The 19,766-nt window shown below is 36.6% G+C and overlaps 4 protein-coding genes across 5 annotated transcripts; 2 read left to right on the plus strand and 2 right to left on the minus strand.

The window, feature by feature from the left end:
• Nucleotides 1-794: 794 nt before the first annotated feature.
• Nucleotides 795-2,883, minus strand: LOC107266079. Its single transcript, XM_015736198.2, has 5 exons — nt 2,811-2,883; nt 2,080-2,303; nt 1,796-1,979; nt 1,222-1,356; nt 795-1,155 (listed from the first exon to the last, which is right to left on the minus strand). Exons 3-5 carry the CDS (start codon nt 1,890-1,892, stop codon nt 929-931), a joined length of 459 nt encoding a protein of 152 aa, XP_015591684.1. The 5' UTR covers nt 1,893-1,979; nt 2,080-2,303; nt 2,811-2,883; the 3' UTR covers nt 795-928.
• Nucleotides 2,884-3,871: 988 nt separating this feature from the next.
• Nucleotides 3,872-6,621, plus strand: LOC107266095. The gene is made up of 3 exons (XM_015736246.2): nt 3,872-4,104; nt 5,566-5,733; nt 5,814-6,621. The coding sequence occupies exons 1-3, from the start codon at nt 4,056-4,058 to the stop codon at nt 6,026-6,028; spliced, it is 432 nt and encodes a 143-aa protein (XP_015591732.1). The 5' UTR covers nt 3,872-4,055; the 3' UTR covers nt 6,029-6,621.
• A 623-nt stretch (nt 6,622-7,244) lies between these two features.
• On the plus strand, nt 7,245-12,205 carry LOC107266074. Its single transcript, XM_025083398.1, has 4 exons — nt 7,245-7,478; nt 7,588-11,225; nt 11,294-11,437; nt 11,494-12,205. The coding sequence occupies exons 1-4, from the start codon at nt 7,274-7,276 to the stop codon at nt 11,725-11,727; spliced, it is 4,221 nt and encodes a 1,406-aa protein (XP_024939166.1). The 5' UTR covers nt 7,245-7,273; the 3' UTR covers nt 11,728-12,205.
• Nucleotides 12,206-13,636: 1,431 nt separating this feature from the next.
• On the minus strand, nt 13,637-19,499 carry LOC107266086 (phosphatidate cytidylyltransferase, photoreceptor-specific). 2 transcript variants are annotated; one of them, XM_015736229.2, is made up of 10 exons: nt 19,243-19,499; nt 18,616-18,740; nt 18,309-18,405; nt 17,815-17,991; nt 17,329-17,531; nt 17,080-17,236; nt 16,857-17,009; nt 16,611-16,742; nt 16,417-16,551; nt 13,637-15,872 (listed from the first exon to the last, which is right to left on the minus strand). In XM_015736229.2, exons 1-10 carry the CDS (start codon nt 19,309-19,311, stop codon nt 15,762-15,764), a joined length of 1,359 nt encoding a protein of 452 aa, XP_015591715.1. In that variant the 5' UTR covers nt 19,312-19,499; the 3' UTR covers nt 13,637-15,761. The 2 variants fall into 2 exon arrangements, with proteins under 2 accessions (XP_015591715.1, XP_015591716.1); XM_015736230.2 differs by having other exon boundaries at nt 13,637-15,851; nt 19,243-19,311.
• Between the last annotated feature and the right edge of the window lie 267 nt (nt 19,500-19,766).

Genomic DNA, 19,766 nt, shown 5'->3' on the forward strand with positions numbered 1-19,766 from the left:
ACGAAAATAATTATCTACAACATGCGAATCGATCTTTACTACGATTCTAGGTTATGTACGTTTTCTTTTGTGTCGCCACTTTGTCTCATTCTTTTTATTTTGAAAATTACAAATTGATCGTACTTCGCTACCGATTGCATATCTTTTTTTCTTTCCTTTTTTAGACCACGCTAAAGAGGGCGGTGTTTTGTTTGCATAGTTGGGTACATAATAAAGAGTACGCAATGGAGGGACGCCCAGGCGTCCCGGCGCCACATTGCCGCGACCCAAATAATAATACCCATGTGGGGTAGGAAATGACACAGCCACCCACATTTACGAATGGTATATAAGGAACTACTGTAGGGTGCTCTCCCTAGAACAATGGGCTAAATGGGTTTTCGTTGCTGTAGGAAGTAAAATGGCGGAGCTACGAGCAGGCGGAAAGGGTAGCTCGATGATTTTTTTGAATTCTTTTTTCTGGTGCGAATTCCCATCAATATATATTCGCCCTAGCGTGACAAATTCTACTACAGAAAATAGAGTGCAAAAACTAAGGGTTAAAACGATAAAATGACACATGACGTCATGTCTACTGTCAATAAATATTCAGTATTATCGTTCACGTCATTGGGGAAAGAAAAAAATAATTTACATGCATTAAGCATGAAATTTTGTTCACGTGCGACACGCTACACGTTGTTGAGCCAAAAATATTTATGACAAATCGATAGGTCATGGAAGAATTTGACCTTTTAATTAGATCGTTTAACTATTGTTTATTGCTTTTTCATTTTATTTAAATCACTCGTGAACAACATCCTAGGCTTTTAATGATTTATAATTTTTTTTAATAAACAATTTTTCAATGCCTCATTACGATCTCGTATATTTAATTATTCATAGCGTTACTCTTAATTACGGCGATCACGCGCTGATAATAATTCTGCTATAGAAACGAATACGGTAATAAAGTAAATGGAAGGAGACGGAATATAATAATATGATAGAAACTGGATACGGAAGTGGAGGACCGATTGCAACCGGAACCTCTGCATTCACATATATACTGAAAACTGTCGCGTGTATACCTTCCACGATAACATTCCTTTCCCTCTGTCCATAATTTTGCGCATTCTCTTATAACTATTAGCTCCGATGAATCGGTAAAATAATCTGAAAAAAAATTTCGTGAAATAGAAATAATGAATAATTTTTTTTTTAAATAATAGAGGAATGTACATTGATTCGTGGATTTTCGACAGTAATTACAGGAATCTGGACAATTTTGAAGATACTTGATGTCTGCATTATCCCTGGTGCACTCATCGTTCTTGTCGCTTCTGCATTGATAACACTCGATTCCTCTGGATGCTTCTTATCATCGTCAGGTTTAACAGCAAATAGTTGAAAAATTTCATAATAAATAAATCTCGCCATGCTTTAGTACATACATGGGTCAATCATATTAGTAATTATCTAATTATATGCACTGATAACGTAAATTCGTGTTAAATTATTTATAGACAGTCCGGTAATACCGACAGTAGACCACATGGTACACTTACAGTCGTCAATGCCTGAACTTACCGATTGAGTTTGCCCATTTAAATTACATGAGTGGGACAGAGACAAAAGTAGGTTCAGGAGCCTAGGCATTAACGACGCTGCGTGTACGTACATACAGGGAAACCAACTTTCAATTTATCCCACAAGCTGTATGGTTACCATCAGTCAGTTTATAGTTCTGCTACTGATACATACATATCATGTATAGAAAAATGATGAAAAGGTACGTGTAATTTTAATAACTTACTTTTATGAAAAATAAGTAGAATCAATAATATTCGTAATAGATTAGAGCTGTGGGGCATTGTGATTTTTTTCTCATTTAGGTAACCCCGTATCCTCATTAATCTGCACAAAGATTGTTATTAGGTTAATAACTTGTGATCTTTCCTATCTTCTCGGTCAGTTTTAAATATGTTATCCTAATGATTCTAAAAATTATATACGACATAGAATATTATTTATGTAAACGGGAACTCGATTTATGGATATCCAGCACGATTGAAAATGTCAACTTATGGTTATTCTAACCTTCAGCACGTTGCAAATCTGCGAGACCTGATTGGTGATCCCTCTGGTCTAATTTCGTAACAGGAACATGATAATCTTTCAATAAACCCTGAGAAAATATGGTCGAAGTAGAATGATATGCCGGGAGATGGAATTTCTTCCGATATAAATATACTCTTTTAAAATTTCTTCACGATAGTTAATTCCCGTCACAATGATTTTCATTGTCCTGCACTTATTCCATCCTGAAGAGAGATTCTAGTGAGTTTTATTAGCCGATTATTAAAAAAAAAATCCCTAGATCGAGAAATCACAACATTTGAATTTTTATAACGAAAAGTTTGTTTCGAAATTAATATCACCATAGCTAATAAATATCATTTAATTTCTACGTATCTGCATGAAGGTATATTATTAGTGTTGCATGCACTATATTAATTTAAAGTATGTCACGGACCGGCAATGTCGCACTGAAATGCTAACGACGTTAAACGGCGCTCAGAGTCGACCTAAGTCCTTATAAACGCGCGTTAAATTTTGTTGATATTACTTTCGTTCGTGCCATAAAAATTAATTAATTAATATAACGTAACACGATGCAAAGGGTTTTTCAATCATTCCTATTGAATAATTTAAAAAATTTTCAATTAACCTAAAAATTGTACGTTTCAAGATTCGAGTACAAAATAATTAATAAAACGTTTTCCTGACTACAAGGGAATGTAGGACAATCCTCTAATCTATCAAATTACTTTAATGGAATCCACACGAACGGTAATCGAAAGGGGGATGAAAATTTGTAGAGTTGCAACTGTGAATTGGGAGTGACGTAGCAATGCTTAGCGCTGCTTTCACGTCATGGAATATACATATACTAATCATATAAATTTAGCTACACGCAATCTTAAAATCCCATAGTCATGGTATTTTTCATCAATCCATATTTATTTACCTTTACAATAAACCAATGGCTGTTCTAATAAAATGCATACCTATAAGGAGTAGTCACACCGAGACTTCAACAATTATTCTAAATACAAGTAATAATCGTAAATTCCTTATCACCGTGTATAATAACTTTCTTACAATTGCCACACATTATTTCTATCAATATAACTATTCGTCTTTCATGACAACCAGCCATTATCAGATGACGTGTACGTTACTAAATCTAACCTATTGTTACATGACAGATCGGCCAGATCGGGCCTACAAGGTTTATGTACTTTCCTGTACTCGTCGTGCGTGTCGATTCGTATAGCGTTCCTGTGCCACAGGAAAAGAGACATTATCCACTCAGAGGAGTACTCCGGTACTCACAAGTCACCACTTTACACTCCATTTGAACGTAAAATTATGTACCACCTACGGCCTTTCCTATTTAGCTAGTCCGTTCGGCAGTATTCAACGACTCAAGGTGTAATGTGATGCCTATAGGAACCATAGAAAGACGTACGGGTAAAATACAAGAATCAAAATAAAAATCATTATGTGCATACGTAAGAATATAAATGTTTAGATTCTTATTATTGGCCAATAAGAAGTTATTAAAAATAGAATAATAGTAGAATCGGAACATTGTTCTTAATATGGTTTGTAATTTTTTTATTAATTCAAGCCTGAATCGTTTCCGGTGGTTTTCAAAGCGTCTCCCAGCTGTTCTTTTCTGGTACAGGCCAGTTGGCATCGGTCTTCATGAATGTTCCGCTTAAACTTGCAATGTAGATACAAAGGTCTGAAGAGAGGAGATGAATCTCTTTTGTCTCTCTTTCTCTCTCAACTAGTATCACTCATCTACAGAGCACGAATAGTCGTTACGATGTGGGGTGGTACGCCTCCGTATCAGCCAGCGCCGGGATCAACAGTGCGATTCTAGCTTTCGAGGCCGGGAGTTCGGCCTCTTATCCACCCCTGTGTACTATACCTACAGCTGTTGTTTGCTTTTAACAAATATCTTATCAGTGAGCTATTGTTACGAATTTATTAAGAAAGTGAAAATGAACGTGAAAATACTTCTTGTGGCTACCTGCCTTTTAGGCTATTTCGGTAGGTGCTATAATATTTTTAAGTATTATATAGGACGTTACGTTCTTTTGAATTTTTTTGTAAGAAGCTATCTTTTTTTACAAAGTTATTTCCCGAAAGTCACCACTGGACCAAGTATTGCGACGTCTAGTGGCAGGAGTCGTTATTCATATATCTGACTTGTAGAGTACCCGCTTGTAATCATTAGAATCAAATTATCTAATCAGTATCTGACTATTAAGTAATACACAGAATTAGTTTAATTGAACTTTCTGAATATTATTCTTTACAAACTTGTTTGAGCAATAACTGGTGTGAAGAACGCAATATAAATTTTGATTGAAAATTGATTAAAGTATTTTTTATTTAATAATTAAATTCCATTTGTAGTATGACAGGGGGTACTTGAAAATTCTAGAATTATATATTGTTGTATACAATTTTTATATTGTTTGATTGACATTGTAACTTTACGGATTTATACAAAATGCGTTCTTAACTAAAAAATACTATGAAAGTTACTAAAAATCTAATAGATTCTAACGACACCTAGTTCTTGCGTATTGCTGTTATAAATTTATATATAAATTTTGAACCGCCTAACGCGTCACCCACATTCACCTGGTTTGATGATGTCACCTTGTTTCTAGGTAGCTGCATTGATTTTTATGCAGGCTGAGCTAGTAACTCTGGTAGTTCGTTGAACTCCATTACATTTGTTGGACATATAGACTCTGATGAAATGGGACAAAGTCATTAAAATTGCTATTACAGGGATAAACCATCCTCTGAGTGTATAAAAAACATCTTTTAATCGCTTTATGAGCTACTGGCAATTTCGAATATGGGTTATTTAACATTGGTGTCAGTCAGCTCCTAAACATGAGTTCACAATGATTACCGGAAATTGCTCGGATTGGTAATGAACGGGCGAGTTTAATTTCCTGTAATTTACGTGTACGGAAAGTTCTTCCAAAACAGTTCTTCGAAAGATGCAATTCTCTGAAAGTACAATTTTTTGAAAAAAAAAGTACATCGTTTGGTTATATCGGTGGAAAAAAAGATCAGTAAGCTAACCTAATAGCCGTATTTGACAAATCCGATTATGTCACAAATGGCCACTGTGATAAAATTTTTACAAATGTTAACAACGCCTTTCTGATACGCTACTCAATAATATACAATAATATAATATCAACAAACAAATTGGGATTAGTTCATGATTTAAGATTCTTAAACTTATCGTGTCTCGTTATCGTTAACCTCACCGCGGGTCAACCTGATAACCAATGCATGAGTATAATAAACTGTATTAAAATATTTAACGTGAAAGATGTTAAACAAGAGAGATATAAGAATTTTTATAACAATGTAGTAGATTATAAAATAAAAATTCATCTTTATGTATTAAAATTTTAATAAAATCGAAATTTTCGTTGCTGCAAACAAACTATATTCAGTTATACTTTATTCTTTGTCTAGGTACCAATGCTCTGCATTGCTATGAATGCAATAGTCATAATAACAGCCAGTGCGCCGAAAACATTCTTCCGGATGCCCTGAAGAAGGATTGTGTGGAACACGTGGAGGGTGCCAAGTATACTATGTGCAGAAAGATCGTCCAGGTCATTGAGTTCAGCGTGAATGGCTGTAAGTATTTATAACGGTGTATGTTCATGATTATCTATTATTGGTAAAATTTGCTCATGTGATAATACCTTCTTCTAAAGTGCCAGCCAATACCCGGGTAATCAGAAGCTGCGGATGGGACGAGACGGCCTACAAGGGTCGCTGCTACCAGAGAGGTGGTTTCGGCGGTCGCCAAGAAGTCTGCAGCTGTACAACAGATTATTGCAACGCAGCGACTACTTCGATTCCGACATCTTGGACCCTCATGATCCTCTCCTTCCTAGGGAGCCTCATCGCCGCCTTCGCACGTTATTAATCCACCCATAGTAGCTACGATATACAAATTAATCTAAATCGGATGGTGAGAGCAGCTAGGAGATCCGCAATTGCGTCACAAAATCATAATGGACCAACCGTTCTTCGCGAAGAAAAGAAAGATAATGGAACTCCATTAAACAATCGCGAAATTCATGTAACCACATAAGGATTCTCCATTTTTTAAATTTCGATAACGAATCAAATCTTCGCAGTTCATTAATTTTTATCTTTCCCAAGCTGGAAAAGACTCTTTTATTAGTTATACGTTTTCATGCGATTCAATTACAAGTTTTATCACTCTTCTGATATTCAATTAAATTATACAGCTAGAATTCTAAGACGTATTCAAGTGTTCAAATAACAAATAGCTAATTAGTAAGCTGCAATACGGGAATGACTTTTTGGCAGAATGTCGAATGAAGAAATTGAAAATGGAAAAGCTATCACATTCTCTGGATGATATATTGCGCATTATTTTTAAAGTAATTTAAATACTTTCAAATTGTAAAATCAATAATTACTCAATACGAGTCATCGTAGACTTGGAACAGTTGTACGACATATGTGTGAGAAATATATGTATATGAGGTACTTTCAGCAGCGACATGGTTGACAACGGATGCCATTTTGAAATTGAATTTTCAAAGTACACGGCAAGGGGAGCCTAATGATTTTTGATAAAAATTGAAAGTCATTTCTACTAATTCAGATATTATTTTTCTTTGTTGTCAGACTTATTTGTTTTAGGCCCGACAGTTCGCTCTGCCATTTTTTCACATACCGTTTCATCGAGCTCACTGAATTCTCTTGTGGGGATTTGATTTCTATCCAAGTTCGAAGTATTACTTGAGATCTTTCATTAGCAGATCAAGAATGTCTTCGTGCAGTTTCTGCGCAATCCGGATGCGAATTTTATGATTGATTCGCCATTCGACTTTTCATTCAAGTTTTCTTGCCTTTCTCTCCCGCGTTTTTTTTTCTGTGTCACTTTCAAAAGTTCTCATTTGATCGAAAACCTTGTGGACCCTTTTTTTTTGCTTTTTTCTCACCTTACCCCTGGACACGATGTCACAAGCAGCTGAATCATCACCCAGTCTAAAAAAAATCTCATGCACCAGGTAAAGTATTAAATTATTTTTAAAAAAACATCTAACTGGGATAACGGTCAAAAAATCAAAATGTTTCCTGTTAACGTAGAAGCTGATAATCAACTAAGTCAGGTGCAATAATTAACCTAGAAATCATGAACCCATCAACGGCACGATCGAATCGACCTTCCCTACAATCATCGTCATCATCGATTATACCGTCATCTCATCTGCATCAGCAGCAAATTCACTATGGTCCCATAACCACGTTACAGCCATGTACTGCAACGTTGCATCCATCCTGTATCTTTCCTGCACGTAACGCTGGACCACCCAGTCCTGCATCCCTACAAAACCAAGGTTGGCAGATCATTTAACACTTTTTATATAAATGGTACTAAACAACGTGTCATTACTCAAATTTTTCATTATGCTCTATATACGTAGATAGAATTATTTTAATTCCTAGTTGCATCATCTACCTTCGCCCATGGCCCTTATCCTACCCTGGAGCACTACGCCAACTCTGGCGTGAACCTGATAACGCCGCCATATTTCAAGCCTCCTGAAAATATCTGCACAGTATCGGAACGACAACCAGCTCCACATCCTCACAGTCTCTTTTATCATATATCCGCGATCAATGCTTGCAGTCTGCAGACAGGAAATCCAAACGCAGCTTTTCATCTACCTGGAAACGCTCCTTATGCCGTCACGACATTTTCCAATAATCAAATATCAGCACCGCTGGCTGTTCAATCAGCTCAGATATTTCCAAGTTCTCCAATTGGTTTGGTCTTCGGCAGTTCATCGCCACCTGTTGACAAGCACACTTCCGGTATCGAAGCAGCCCCCAGCTTAAAATCTGTTAAGAATAAGACAGTCATTGGTTGCACCAAGTTACAGAGTGTTTCAAGAATGGAAAACAGTGATTGGGTGTCTTCTGTCAAAATGAACCATCCTGATTCGTCAATTGGAATATTTGATAACGCCAACTGTCGCGAGGATAATTCAATTTCCAAAAAATGTAGTCCTACCAAAAACCAAGATGAACGTCACTCCGACGAGTCTTCAGCCAGTTTCGACTTTACCATTGAAGCTGAGGAAATGGTCTCCGCTCTCTGTAACACAGCATCGTCCAATGATCTCGGAAAAGAAGATAGAAATTTGGATACTAACCTCTTTAATGGCGCCGGTGACAATATCTCTAACAAGAGCACGTGGTTTGCAGATTTTTCTACGGAATATTCAATGGGATCTAGCGGATTCCGAAACGTCGCCACGCAGACTCTGGATCCTGGATCTGATCAGCAATTTCCTGAGCTCATTCGCAAGACCACTTATTGGGGCTGCAGTGAGGCTGAAAATATTTTAAATTCTGCCAAGTACAGTCAAGACCCCAAACGTCACTGGTTATCCAATATGTCTTCTGCCACAAGGACTGCCATTATGAAATCCTCTACTTGCTTTCCAGTTTTCGCAGGCGATCGAGTATTCATACGTGATCTTATCAATGCACTTATTCGTATCAGCAATGGCTGGCTGGTTCTTGATAATTATCTTAATAAGCAATACTACACTGGACTTGCTGAGAAGTATGACAGTGAATTAATCAGATCATTTCATTTCTGGGAAAGCACAACTTACGAGCTGCTTAGAAATGTCATAGAAACTTTTCTCAAATTAGAAGAAACAGCACCAAACACAGTAGAACATTTGAATCGACAAGAATTCTCAAACAGCTCATTTCCTGGCGACGTTTCCTTATATACACCAAACGATCTCGTCAATTTGTCAAGTTCCAATAATTTTCGATCTTCTGAAATTACTCAGGCTAATCAAACTAATCAGGAATCAGCATATGCTGTGCACTATACACCTCAAGCTTCATCGACAGTGCACAATTTTCGATATTTGAATACTCAACAGTGCCAAAAGGAAACGAAACTTCGTGGCAAGTGGACTATGACGGAAAATTTAAGAGCTACTGTAGAGGGCACGAAATCAGTACCGGATATGAACCTGAATCAGCCGGAAGCTGGTATTCAGCAAAGTAAATTCAGGCCCAAGGTTCCTAATAAGAGCAGTTCGTCGCGTCAGTCTCTCAACACAGAATTCTGTAATTTGAGAAACAAAGTGATGGAGAGCAATGCAGAAACTTCACGGCAATGGTCAACGAGAGATAGAAAACGTGACTTTGCTTTTAATGCTAAATCATCAATAGAGCCTAGTTACCAAGTGAAGCAATCTACTTACGGAAATAATTGTAGCAACAAGTGTATGTCTAGAATGACAGACGCCAGTTTCTCAAATCCACAAGGTGGCATTGAATCCTACGTAGGCACGTCATCCACGGGAATAGATTCAGGTTATGTAACTAAATCTTATTCTGAAATGGATTACGGTATAAAATCATCAAAAGTCGATCATCCTTACACTAGTAAATCATTAAACGGCACAGAGTCTATTTACGTTGGAAAACCACCAGCAGATCAAGTTGAACCAGCACCAGTACCCAGGAACAGGATGACGCTCTTGAGTCAAATAGAGCCTGACGCATGTTCAGCTAGAGGCACAGAAGAGATGACAGCAAATTTGTCAGCCTGGTTTGCCAGTATGAGAAACACAAATTGTTTAAGCTCAGTGGGAAATCCAGAAACTAAAGCTTGTGGAAGTTTAAGATCACCTCATCCTCAAGAGATGTCCAGGAGTTCCATGGACCTGGTGAGACAACTTCAGATGGATTCCAATCGTCAGTTACAGACTTTGAAAAACATGCAAAGTATCCAAAGTGCACCGTGGAATGTCTGCAATCTTATCAACAACAGAAACAACGTTCAACAGCAAGTTGAAGAATATGACAGCTCCGAGGACGTTCGCGTTTACATGAAACCAGGTAGCTACAACGTACCCAAAAAGAGACACCAGAGGCGTCCCAATCGCAGAACGGAAAACACGTCATCCAGGAATCCTGTAGGGTCATCTGGGAATTCTCAAGTCAATAAGGATAAGTCCTTAGGAGCATCCGGAAGTGGGGCCACTTCTGGTAGGATATCTTTCACAGCGGCATCCATAGTTCCACCACGTACGTACTCCCTGGAGAATTCTCCAAGGATCTTACGTCGGGGCGATTCTACGCTCCAGGATATACGACAAGATGTCACCTGGAAAGCGGCCTGCGCCTCAGCTGAGATTTTACTGGAAGCACTTAACGTTAAGGAACCTGAAATTGAGGCACTGGAAGCAAAATCCTTGGCTTCTACGATACCCAAGCCTGCAGAGGCTAAATGTGTCGATGATGGTGCCTCTAGCTATGAAGCATCCGAAGATGATTCCGGGTCGACTTGTAAACTATCACCAGGCATTAAGTCACGTATGGACATCAAGTCTAGTAAGACCAACGTGAAGACCGACTCCTGGTTAATCAGGACCTTGAACAATGCTAGTATCAAACAAAGACAGGAACCAGACTTGGAGAGTTCAGAATCGTCAAACAGTTCAATACAAGAAGATGAACCACCTACCACTGTGAAACTGGAACCAAGTCTAGGTGCTAGCACACCAAGGGAAACGTCACCAAGAAATACAGCCGACAGTACCGATGTTCCAAGTCGTGCCACTTATTCAGAAACGGTACGACGTTCGACTTTGAGTACGTCATCCAAGAAAGAATCTTCCAGGAGGCAAATGAAGTATACTTCAGTACCGAGCACTGTAATTCCAGTAACTGGTAAGAAGTGCCAACGTAAAGATGTGGATAGATCTTACATGATGCACAAATCACGAAAATCAACCGGCAGAAGAGTTCATAGAGAAGTTGAAGAGCCCAGCGAAGAGAGTTTTCCTAAGAAAATATTGAAAGATGATTCCAAGACAATTGGATTAAAGACGACTAAGAAGAAGGACAATTCTGGGCTTACAGACAAAAACAAAAGTTCTGACAGAGGTTGGTCCGTTTGGTACAGTTCCAGAAGAAGGCAGAGTCTCAGTCCTCTGGCTCTTAACAAGCTTGAAAGTATTCATCAGACTATCTGGCAGCTGGATGAAGAGCAGATCTTCAAGTACCCACCATCGACTACCATGAGTGATCAGCCTTCTAACAAAACAGTTAATATCACATGACATTAGTAAATAATAAATTACCCATTAGTATTGTAATTACAATAATATTGCAGATTGAAGATTATTACAAAGCAGTCAAGTGTCCCTTGTTTCTTGAAACAATTGGATACAAGTTTAAAAATCGTGTTTATCACAAAGTGGAGCATGCTGTACGTGATTTTCGAAGGATCATATACAACTCTAGGATCTGTTTCAAGGTAGAAATAATGATAAAAAATCTCGCAAGCGAAGATCAAGCATTAATTTATTACAGAATGATACTGAACGACTATCCAAGATCGAAGATTTGTCGAAGAAATTGGAAGAGCTACTGAAGGAACATTTTCCCAGTGGGGATTTCGAGACGATAACCGGAAGTCCTAGGGACATAAGTGGTTCGCCAATTAGAACGCGTTGCAAATTATCAAGTCAGAAAGCTCCTCGTCACAGCATCACAAAGAAAAACTCATCTTGTCCTACAAATACAGATAATCTCTGTTCTCATTGATTTGCATGTCAATTTGCATCAGTCAATTGGATGAAATCAAAACAATTTTTCTCGAACGGCTCCGATATACGATAAGACTTCCATATGGGGTAAGGATGCCTAATTAAGCTTATGATTATTAATCAAGAATCATTATAGATTTTTATCGACAACAACTGGGCGATAATCAGTCACATAATACTGATTTGCGATAATGTCGCTAGTTTATCGGTTTCATTGCAATTTCAGTTCTTCAGAGGGTACTATATATTGAGAGCCTACGAAGTCCATTAGCTAATTAAATTAAGTTTCACCCTAATTAGCTCTTTGATCGAGCAATGTCCCTCTTTTGATATCTCCGATTTTTTTTCACTAGTTCCACGTGTCGACGTTTACATTAACTGACTGCACTGGTTAAAACAGTCAGAACGATCCAATCGTGTGTAACGATCCTTGATAAAATAGGATATTTTTGAATGCCTCTTCTCACCTTTTTATATCTCCAGTATACGCTCGAACATTATCTTGGCAGGATACGTATCAACAACGGCCACGAGATTTCCGACAAGAAGTAAAAAAATTACTTTGTTTACAGCTAAAAAAAATGACACTGCTATTAATCACGAATGCTTTTTGTACGCGATACACGTTCCGATCAAAGTATACGGCAATAAACAGTTTTCTCACATGCAGTAATATTTATTCCATATTCTTTTATTATTTCTCTTCGATATCGCATTGAAACCAACATGCGTAACAATCAGTCGTTATTAATGTAACGCGTGGCGAAAAGTTAAAAGCGGTCTTGTATCCTTTTTTCCGTCAAACTAATCACCATTAGTTTTATTTTTTCGTGAAGCAAATTTTTTAATACGATTTCATAACAGCTGTACTGTTAGATGGGGTAACAGAGGCATTTGGGTTATATTAACAACTGGCAAGGAGCATACGTTGTGTAGGATATCGCTTACGACCAGTTGTTCTCGTACCTTTTCGTTATTTGCTCAATTTAATACGTAACTTTGTAAAACAAATCCAAGGCCATCATGACAGTGCTCGTGCTTCCGCCATTCGCGGTGTTTTCTTTCTAACGGCAGTATTGAATGAATGGATAAGTTATAATTCTCCGCTCCGATGCTCATTCACATTCGAGTGACGAAAGAGTACAGGTCTTCTTACGTCTGTTTCCAATTAGTTCCTGTATTCCTCAAAGAGAACAAGCATCGGCAGAGTTCAGAGCGACTCAGTAAGATGAGAAGAGTTTGTGAGCGGTTCGAGTCTGAACGACACTGTGATATAAAGAGTGGCATTGAAATGTTAAAATTGTGATTTTACATAACTCAAATTTGTTCGTGGTGTCTTACCTGCACACAGTGTTAAAGCTAGGTTAAACTTGAATTGGGATTTAGTTGGAAAATCAATCGTATAAATTCTCCCATTAATAATAATACAGTTCGACACATAATCATTTATCATGTCACACTGAACATCGAGCAGAGCACTCATTAGAGTCGGTCTAGACTTTATATGGACCGCTCACTGTGTAGTTCCAGTTTGCTCGTAGTGCGATTCAGTGTCTTTTATAAATATTTGACATTGAAGTAAATGGATTGCTTCTTCTTTCATCTTGTTTCATTGGATTTACGTCCTTCACCAGAATCAAATTCCAGGGTAACGAACTCTTTTTTTTTACTAGTACCAAATAAATCCACAAGACGTCACTGCAAACGGTTTCTCTAGGTCGGTAAAAATCCGCTAGGGTGCCAATTCAATTCAAAAGGTGACATTTGCGCAACATTTTTCGGTAATTTTAAATCATTCTGTTGTATGACATAAATTGATTGACATAAATTAAAAACACAGTAACGGACAAGACCCATAACATTATTTTCATGCTAAATACAATTGTACAGACGCTAACAACAAAAAATACATCTCCATAAATATCCTTTATTCTTGATCTTGGTCACTACATAAATACAACGTACCATAAAGCTTCCGGTACATTCAGCTTAAAACAGACATATAATTGTAACATGTGTATTATGATTATATCTCTCTCTGTCTCTCTCACTCTCTTTCTCTCTCTGCATTCATGACTTAATGTGACCCACGCTTAATCTTCCTGATAATTTGTTAGAGGGAATCCCCAATGCAGCTAAGACGATTCCCATGAACGACAAGAGTGACCATTTCGCTCTCTACGAATTCACTCTAGACACCATAATATGGATAAACAATACTACGATGAGGTAAATAGGATTCCACGATAACAGTCCACATTATTAGTAGATGATGACATGAATTACATACACGTCAATCAATTTCAAATGATCTTCCTGAAAATGAAATTACGTCGCGCTCGAGGTTCTTAAAGAATTCCAATTGATGCAGATCACAGATGCAAAACCAGAACCGATAAAAAAAATTCAAGAGAAGAAAAGAGAATGAAAGTAGCAGTAAATTAATATGTACATCGAAATTAGTGAAACAATAATAAGATGCTGGCAATACGTCCTCATGATTAATAGACATATTAATATACTATGTATCTGTATTATTCGACGCAGACTATTATGATGGTTTTTTTTTTGTAATCTTACTAAACGACGAAACAGTAACATTACGAGATTGATAATGAATAAACAATAATTAACAATAAATAGTTCTCAACGAATTGTTCACATTAAGATTGCAATACCGTAGTACCGTTCTTGTCAACAGTGATTAACCACATTCTATTCTAAGATTTCATTATGAGAATGAACGAAGAAAAAATCAAAGGATGGAGAAAGATATAAAAATACATAATATCATTATCTCACTCAAATCATATTAATCATCGTAATCTATACTGTAACGTAAATGCACAATCAAACGAGAAAATGAGATCCACGAATTCTACGCTCGATCAATTCGTTTTAAGTACTATCGATAGTCTGGAATCAAAACACAATTTTCCCACGATGTTTCATTGTTACCTTTTAGCAAATAATCACTCCTAATTGATTGACCTTCCTACGATCAATAAATTATATGATACTTTGTCATTAGAAACTTCCACTCTTTGGTACGTTCCTCGTGAGATTTTAAAACGGCCTCGGGTTAATTATGATACCAATGGTACTTGATCGAGCTTCATAATGGAAAGAACGACCGATTGGTTTTGTACAGTTTTCTCAAAGAAAGAATCTACGCAAAGAGAAAACACAAAATGCGGAATGTATGACGAAAATTGATTAATCGCTGTTAATGCTACGTGAAGGAGAAGACGAATGAGAAATTAGAAGATGGGAAACAGTTGGGATACAATTTTATGGAAAGTTCTTGTTTTAAAGAAACAAAATGACGATTGGCTTTGCAAGGACAGTTAATTACGTTAATAATAAACATTTATAACAATTATTTTTGTTAATAGTCCTGAACTAGGGTTCCCTTCGATTTCATAGACGAAATCATTTTATCTTATGATTACAGACAATTGTTAGTCACGTATAGATAAGCATCTAATTTGATGAATGAATTTAATGAACGATAGCCGATGATTCACGCTGTTAAGAGGATCGACGGACTCCGGAAACGGAAGTGTTCGATGACAGTGGTTATCGATTGGATGAAAAGAAATGAACAGATAATAATAACCGGAAGAACGCAATCCACAATACAATTGTACTTTGCCAGATAGTTCGCGTAATCGTATATTTTCACGTATGCTATAATAATATACGATGTGGTCGGAGTAAATTCTTGAGAGTGAGTGATCGTCACTCTTTAGTGTTACATGTGTATTTACAGTCTGTGGCTTATTTTTTTTTTCCATCCAAACTTTTCTGAGTTTCCGTAATCAAAATAATATCTTGAGGAAATAAGTCATTTGTTAGTTAAGGTTATTGTTTCTTTTTACTGCTGTGACTTTTTTTTATTTATTCCTATTGTATCTTACGGTCGGTCTCTCCGTCTCGACAATCGTGACGTTGTCGTCTGCTTCCAATTAACAACATTAAGCATCGGTGTCCCAAACAAAAATCAATGCTACCCTCGGTAGCTGACACTGTTTAGGACTCGTTTAAAAGGCCTCTATTCTCCAGCGCAGCTTGCAAGGTGTTGTACAGCTGTAGTTGCTGTTCGGGCTTGAGATTATACACCTGAGACAGAATTAAGTCGCTCTGTACGAATAGTACAGAATGGATATTAAGGGCTGGCTTGTAAATAAAGAAGCATAAACAGCATGAATCAGGATAGGTACAGTGAAGTTGGATCTAAGGAAACTTTGCTTTCGATGCCAGCAATTCTTCAATGATATTGTCACTGCATACAGAATGAAAAGTTTACTCATATCCCGATGCAAGAATGAAGAAGAACAGAAACAAAGAGGAGATGTTAATTGAAAGATATATGAAAACAAAAGAAGAGTTTAAATGAAAAAATGTAGAGTTAATACTCAAGTTGTAAAAATAATAAAATTCAACAAGGATTACCATGCCAATAGTGCAAAGGCCAGCCCTATATAATTGTGATGTTAGTAACAAAGACTACAAAGTTATTTACAACGATTTACGTACTTACTTAACAAAAACAATATTGCTATTTTAATTGGCAATTACTACTAGCAATAAAGACATTCAAATCTTTCAAGTATTATGCATTCATTTTTCTTGTCTATCACTGAAATATTAATTAGAATGGCTATAGAGCAATAATATAACTTACCTGTTGAAGCAGCTTCTGGGGAGAGGCGGTGTGAATGAAGGATGAGATGTATACGTTGACGAAAGTTGCCATTAAATACTGACAATCGAATCTGTCCATTATGCCACCGTGGCCCGGGATGACATCGCCAAAGTCCTGTATAAAATGAACTCACGCAATAGGCTAGATAAACAAGGATATTTTTTTACTCTTACCTTGATTTTAAAGGCGCGTTTAAATCCACTGGCAAAGAATCCTCCAAAAGGTCCAATAACGGAACTGAACACCGACATGGATAAAGAGTGCAATAGGAATGGATACACAGTCACAGTTGATTTCCAGTTAAACTGTAAATACAAGCAACACAATTATTTGTCTTTAGATTGCATTTACAAAAAAGGATATTGATATAGTGAGTCCATCTACTTCACTCCCGATCATTATACTCCAAAGATAATTACCATTTTCGTTATGGTTTGTAAACACTCTGGTAAAGTATACTCCTGCGGTCGAAACAAGCTAGACGGTTCGCAATCCATAGTCATTCGGCCTAAAGCCTCGCTGTACTCGATTGGGCAGACAAAGTAGCGATATTGACACATGACATACGACATCTGATAAATAAAGAAAATGGTTTTATTAAAATCCCAATATTTATGATTATTTTAGCTCAATGATATTTACCAATAATCCAAGTATGACAGTCGAAATACCGCCTCCAATGAAACCCTCCCAAGTTTTCTTAGGTGATAACTTTATCAGTGGCGTTCTGCCAAAGAAAAAGCCAAATACATAAGCCATCATGTCGTTTATAACAATCATGCTTACGGGAACGATGAACCTAAAGTGACATTGTAAAGATATAGATTAAGAGATAGTAATTAACTTTTACGACGTTTATGCGTAACGTAATAAGATTAATGAATTTCTTACCATATCAGTCCTTCAAAAATATTCTGTATTATCAAATAACTTTGCATCACGACGATTAGCAGTGCTACATGGGTCCAAGCAAAGAGAGAAAATTGCTTCATGTAATACTTCTTTACTAAAGAGAGAACGAACCAAACAAAACCAACGATGTACAGGCAAAATGAGATGAACCGATGGTAAGTTACCAGTATGCGCAGATATCCCTAAAAAGAAATATTACTTGTTTTATTAATTTGCTTTTTTTAAGTATATTGTTACGCAGTAAGTTAAGTAAGTCATCCCATTTATTTCATCTGATATTGGAAGCCCCAACAGGTGGTAGAGGAAGCCATATGGGAAATACAGGGATGATACTTCTGGTGGGATTATTGATTTTATGCCAGAGCTCTTTGTAGTAAGGGAGACACACCTTTGCGGGGTACTGGTAAATTTAATTATATTTGCCGCAATGTGAATGTAACAGATTCATCCGTAAGGATTATTTACCGTTCGATTTATCACAACGGCGAAGTAGTCCATCAGGTTTTCCCCATAGAAGAAATAATTAGACGTAATCAGGAAATACCATGATAAAGATCTGAACCAGGGTAGACCGTGAATTCTGTACACGGCATAACCAATGTTGATGATCTCTTCAAAGCATTTCACTTGTACGATTAGAGTCTGTTGGGATGAAGGAAAGTTATCAATTATTGAAATGTAAGAATCAGTATTGAAGAATTAATATTTAGATTGAAAATTATAGATGTTGACCAAATGGCCATACATGCCATAATAATAGTATGAATCATTAATATGATAATTGCATGGCTTACGAAAGATAATATAAATGTAAAACTATTTATATGCAAGAAATGCATTACTAGAGATAACAACTTCTATCGGTAAAATTGTTGCAAGTTACTTTAGATACACATACACTTAAAAAGATATAAATAAGTTTTGTTTCATTCGATACATTGTAAATTTGAGATATTTACCGTGACCATCAGTGCTAAAGGACCGCCATAAATAATAAGACAAAATCCAGCTATCATCAACCAGGTAAAAATGCCTCGAATCACCCAATTTCTCCAGCTGTTATAAAGGAAAAATGTATTATAAAACATCTAGATATGTTATTATGGTTTTTATATAATTGTATACAAAAATGTATATAATTGCATGAATGTTTGTGAAACCATATTCAATTTTTCAAATCAGATGAATTTAACTTATACTCAAGGCTAGAATGTTCATTAGTCACAATTCCCAAAATTTAGTGAACGATTAATCAAGAAATCCTACCGATCTGGTAAGCTAGAGAGAGCAGCATCAAGGATTTCAGGGGTATGGTTTGTTCCTTGCGGTAGAGTTTTAGCCAGTAGATCAACTTCGATCTTTCCATCATCTTCAGATTCAACATCTTCTTTCTGTAAAGGATTGCATCAAAAACTATAAAACTTATTCAATGTTTGATTCATTAACCTGTTATGATATGAACTTTGATTTATCAAACACATCTTCAAAAACATGGGTGACATTTTTTTCAAATAGGTAAAACACAAAGTATATTTAACTATTAAAAATGAAAATGTCATCCAAATATAAAGTGTACATCAAATGTGAATCATTTCTCCATATTACTTTTAGATTTTTCAAAAATTTGAGATATTATATAAGGAAAAAGAAAGAAGAATAATCAGTAATGAACCTTTTAAAAAATCAAGAAATCCTAATATGATATACGATGGTTGATTATCTGTCATCGTAGTAAACATAAAAAAGTCTCCCTATTACATGAGTGAATGAGGGATCAAAGTCGCAGACTCCGCATTAAAAGAAACGACATATATTATTAAAACAGTGTCACAGAAGAAGAAGAAGAAGACAATTTATTAGCGAATAATAAATTCCAAATAAGAAGAGTCTTACGTGATCGTCGTTTACATCCTGTGTTACTGCTGACGCATCCCCAACCGTCCTCTTCCGAATTTCCGACATTTCTCACCCGGTTTATGATTTACTGTCTCGCAATTCTTATGAAAAACTTAAAATTGAACAGAGCACTGCGATCACTGACTCGCACAATTGAATTGCATATTTACATGTTTAAATAATTAAACTGAACGAAGCGGACGTGATAAACGGATATCTAAACCGCGCAACACTGGCTTACAGGTTAGCGCAGCAACAGTTCGGTAAACTTCGGCAAACATCGTATCAGTCTTCGGGAAATCAATGATATAGGGGGTGATCCATATGAACGTCAACAGCGTATTTACCCTTTACCCCCTGGGAATCTGATACCCTTATAACGTTTAATAGTTTACGGCTCACAGCCTAATTAATACCCCATTTACGCTTGGATAATACCAATAGCATTAGAGGTCTTCTCAAAAATACTCTAAAGATGGGATTTTCGTAGTTCAGCATGGATGCAAAAAATAAGGGATACA

The sequence above is a fragment of the Cephus cinctus genome, unplaced genomic scaffold (genome assembly GCF_000341935.2).
Source record: "Cephus cinctus unplaced genomic scaffold, Ccin1 Ccin1_scaffold0299, whole genome shotgun sequence".
NCBI classification, from domain to species: Eukaryota; Metazoa; Arthropoda; class Insecta; order Hymenoptera; family Cephidae; genus Cephus; species Cephus cinctus.

Coding starts and splice junctions, on each gene's coding strand:
- LOC107266079 (XM_015736198.2), bottom strand. CDS start 1,892: ATGAGGATACGGGGTTACCTAAATGAGAAAAAAATCACAATGCCCCAC. Junction 1,357..1,795: donor TCTACTTATTTTTCATAAAA/GTAAGTTATTAA, acceptor GACGATGATAAG/AAGCATCCAGAGGAATCGAG. Junction 1,156..1,221: donor TCGAAAATCCACGAATCAAT/GTACATTCCTCT, acceptor ATTTTTTTTCAG/ATTATTTTACCGATTCATCG.
- LOC107266095 (XM_015736246.2), top strand. CDS start 4,056: ATGAACGTGAAAATACTTCTTGTGGCTACCTGCCTTTTAGGCTATTTC. Junction 4,105..5,565: donor CTGCCTTTTAGGCTATTTCG/GTAGGTGCTATA, acceptor TTCTTTGTCTAG/GTACCAATGCTCTGCATTGC. Junction 5,734..5,813: donor TGAGTTCAGCGTGAATGGCT/GTAAGTATTTAT, acceptor CTTCTTCTAAAG/TGCCAGCCAATACCCGGGTA.
- LOC107266074 (XM_025083398.1), top strand. CDS start 7,274: ATGAACCCATCAACGGCACGATCGAATCGACCTTCCCTACAATCATCG. Junction 7,479..7,587: donor TGCATCCCTACAAAACCAAG/GTTGGCAGATCA, acceptor TTTAATTCCTAG/TTGCATCATCTACCTTCGCC. Junction 11,438..11,493: donor ACTCTAGGATCTGTTTCAAG/GTAGAAATAATG, acceptor AATTTATTACAG/AATGATACTGAACGACTATC.
- LOC107266086 (XM_015736229.2), bottom strand. CDS start 19,311: ATGTCGGAAATTCGGAAGAGGACGGTTGGGGATGCGTCAGCAGTAACA. Junction 17,532..17,814: donor CCGTTGTGATAAATCGAACG/GTAAATAATCCT, acceptor ATTTCTTTTTAG/GGATATCTGCGCATACTGGT. Junction 16,552..16,610: donor AACGCGCCTTTAAAATCAAG/GTAAGAGTAAAA, acceptor CATTTTATACAG/GACTTTGGCGATGTCATCCC.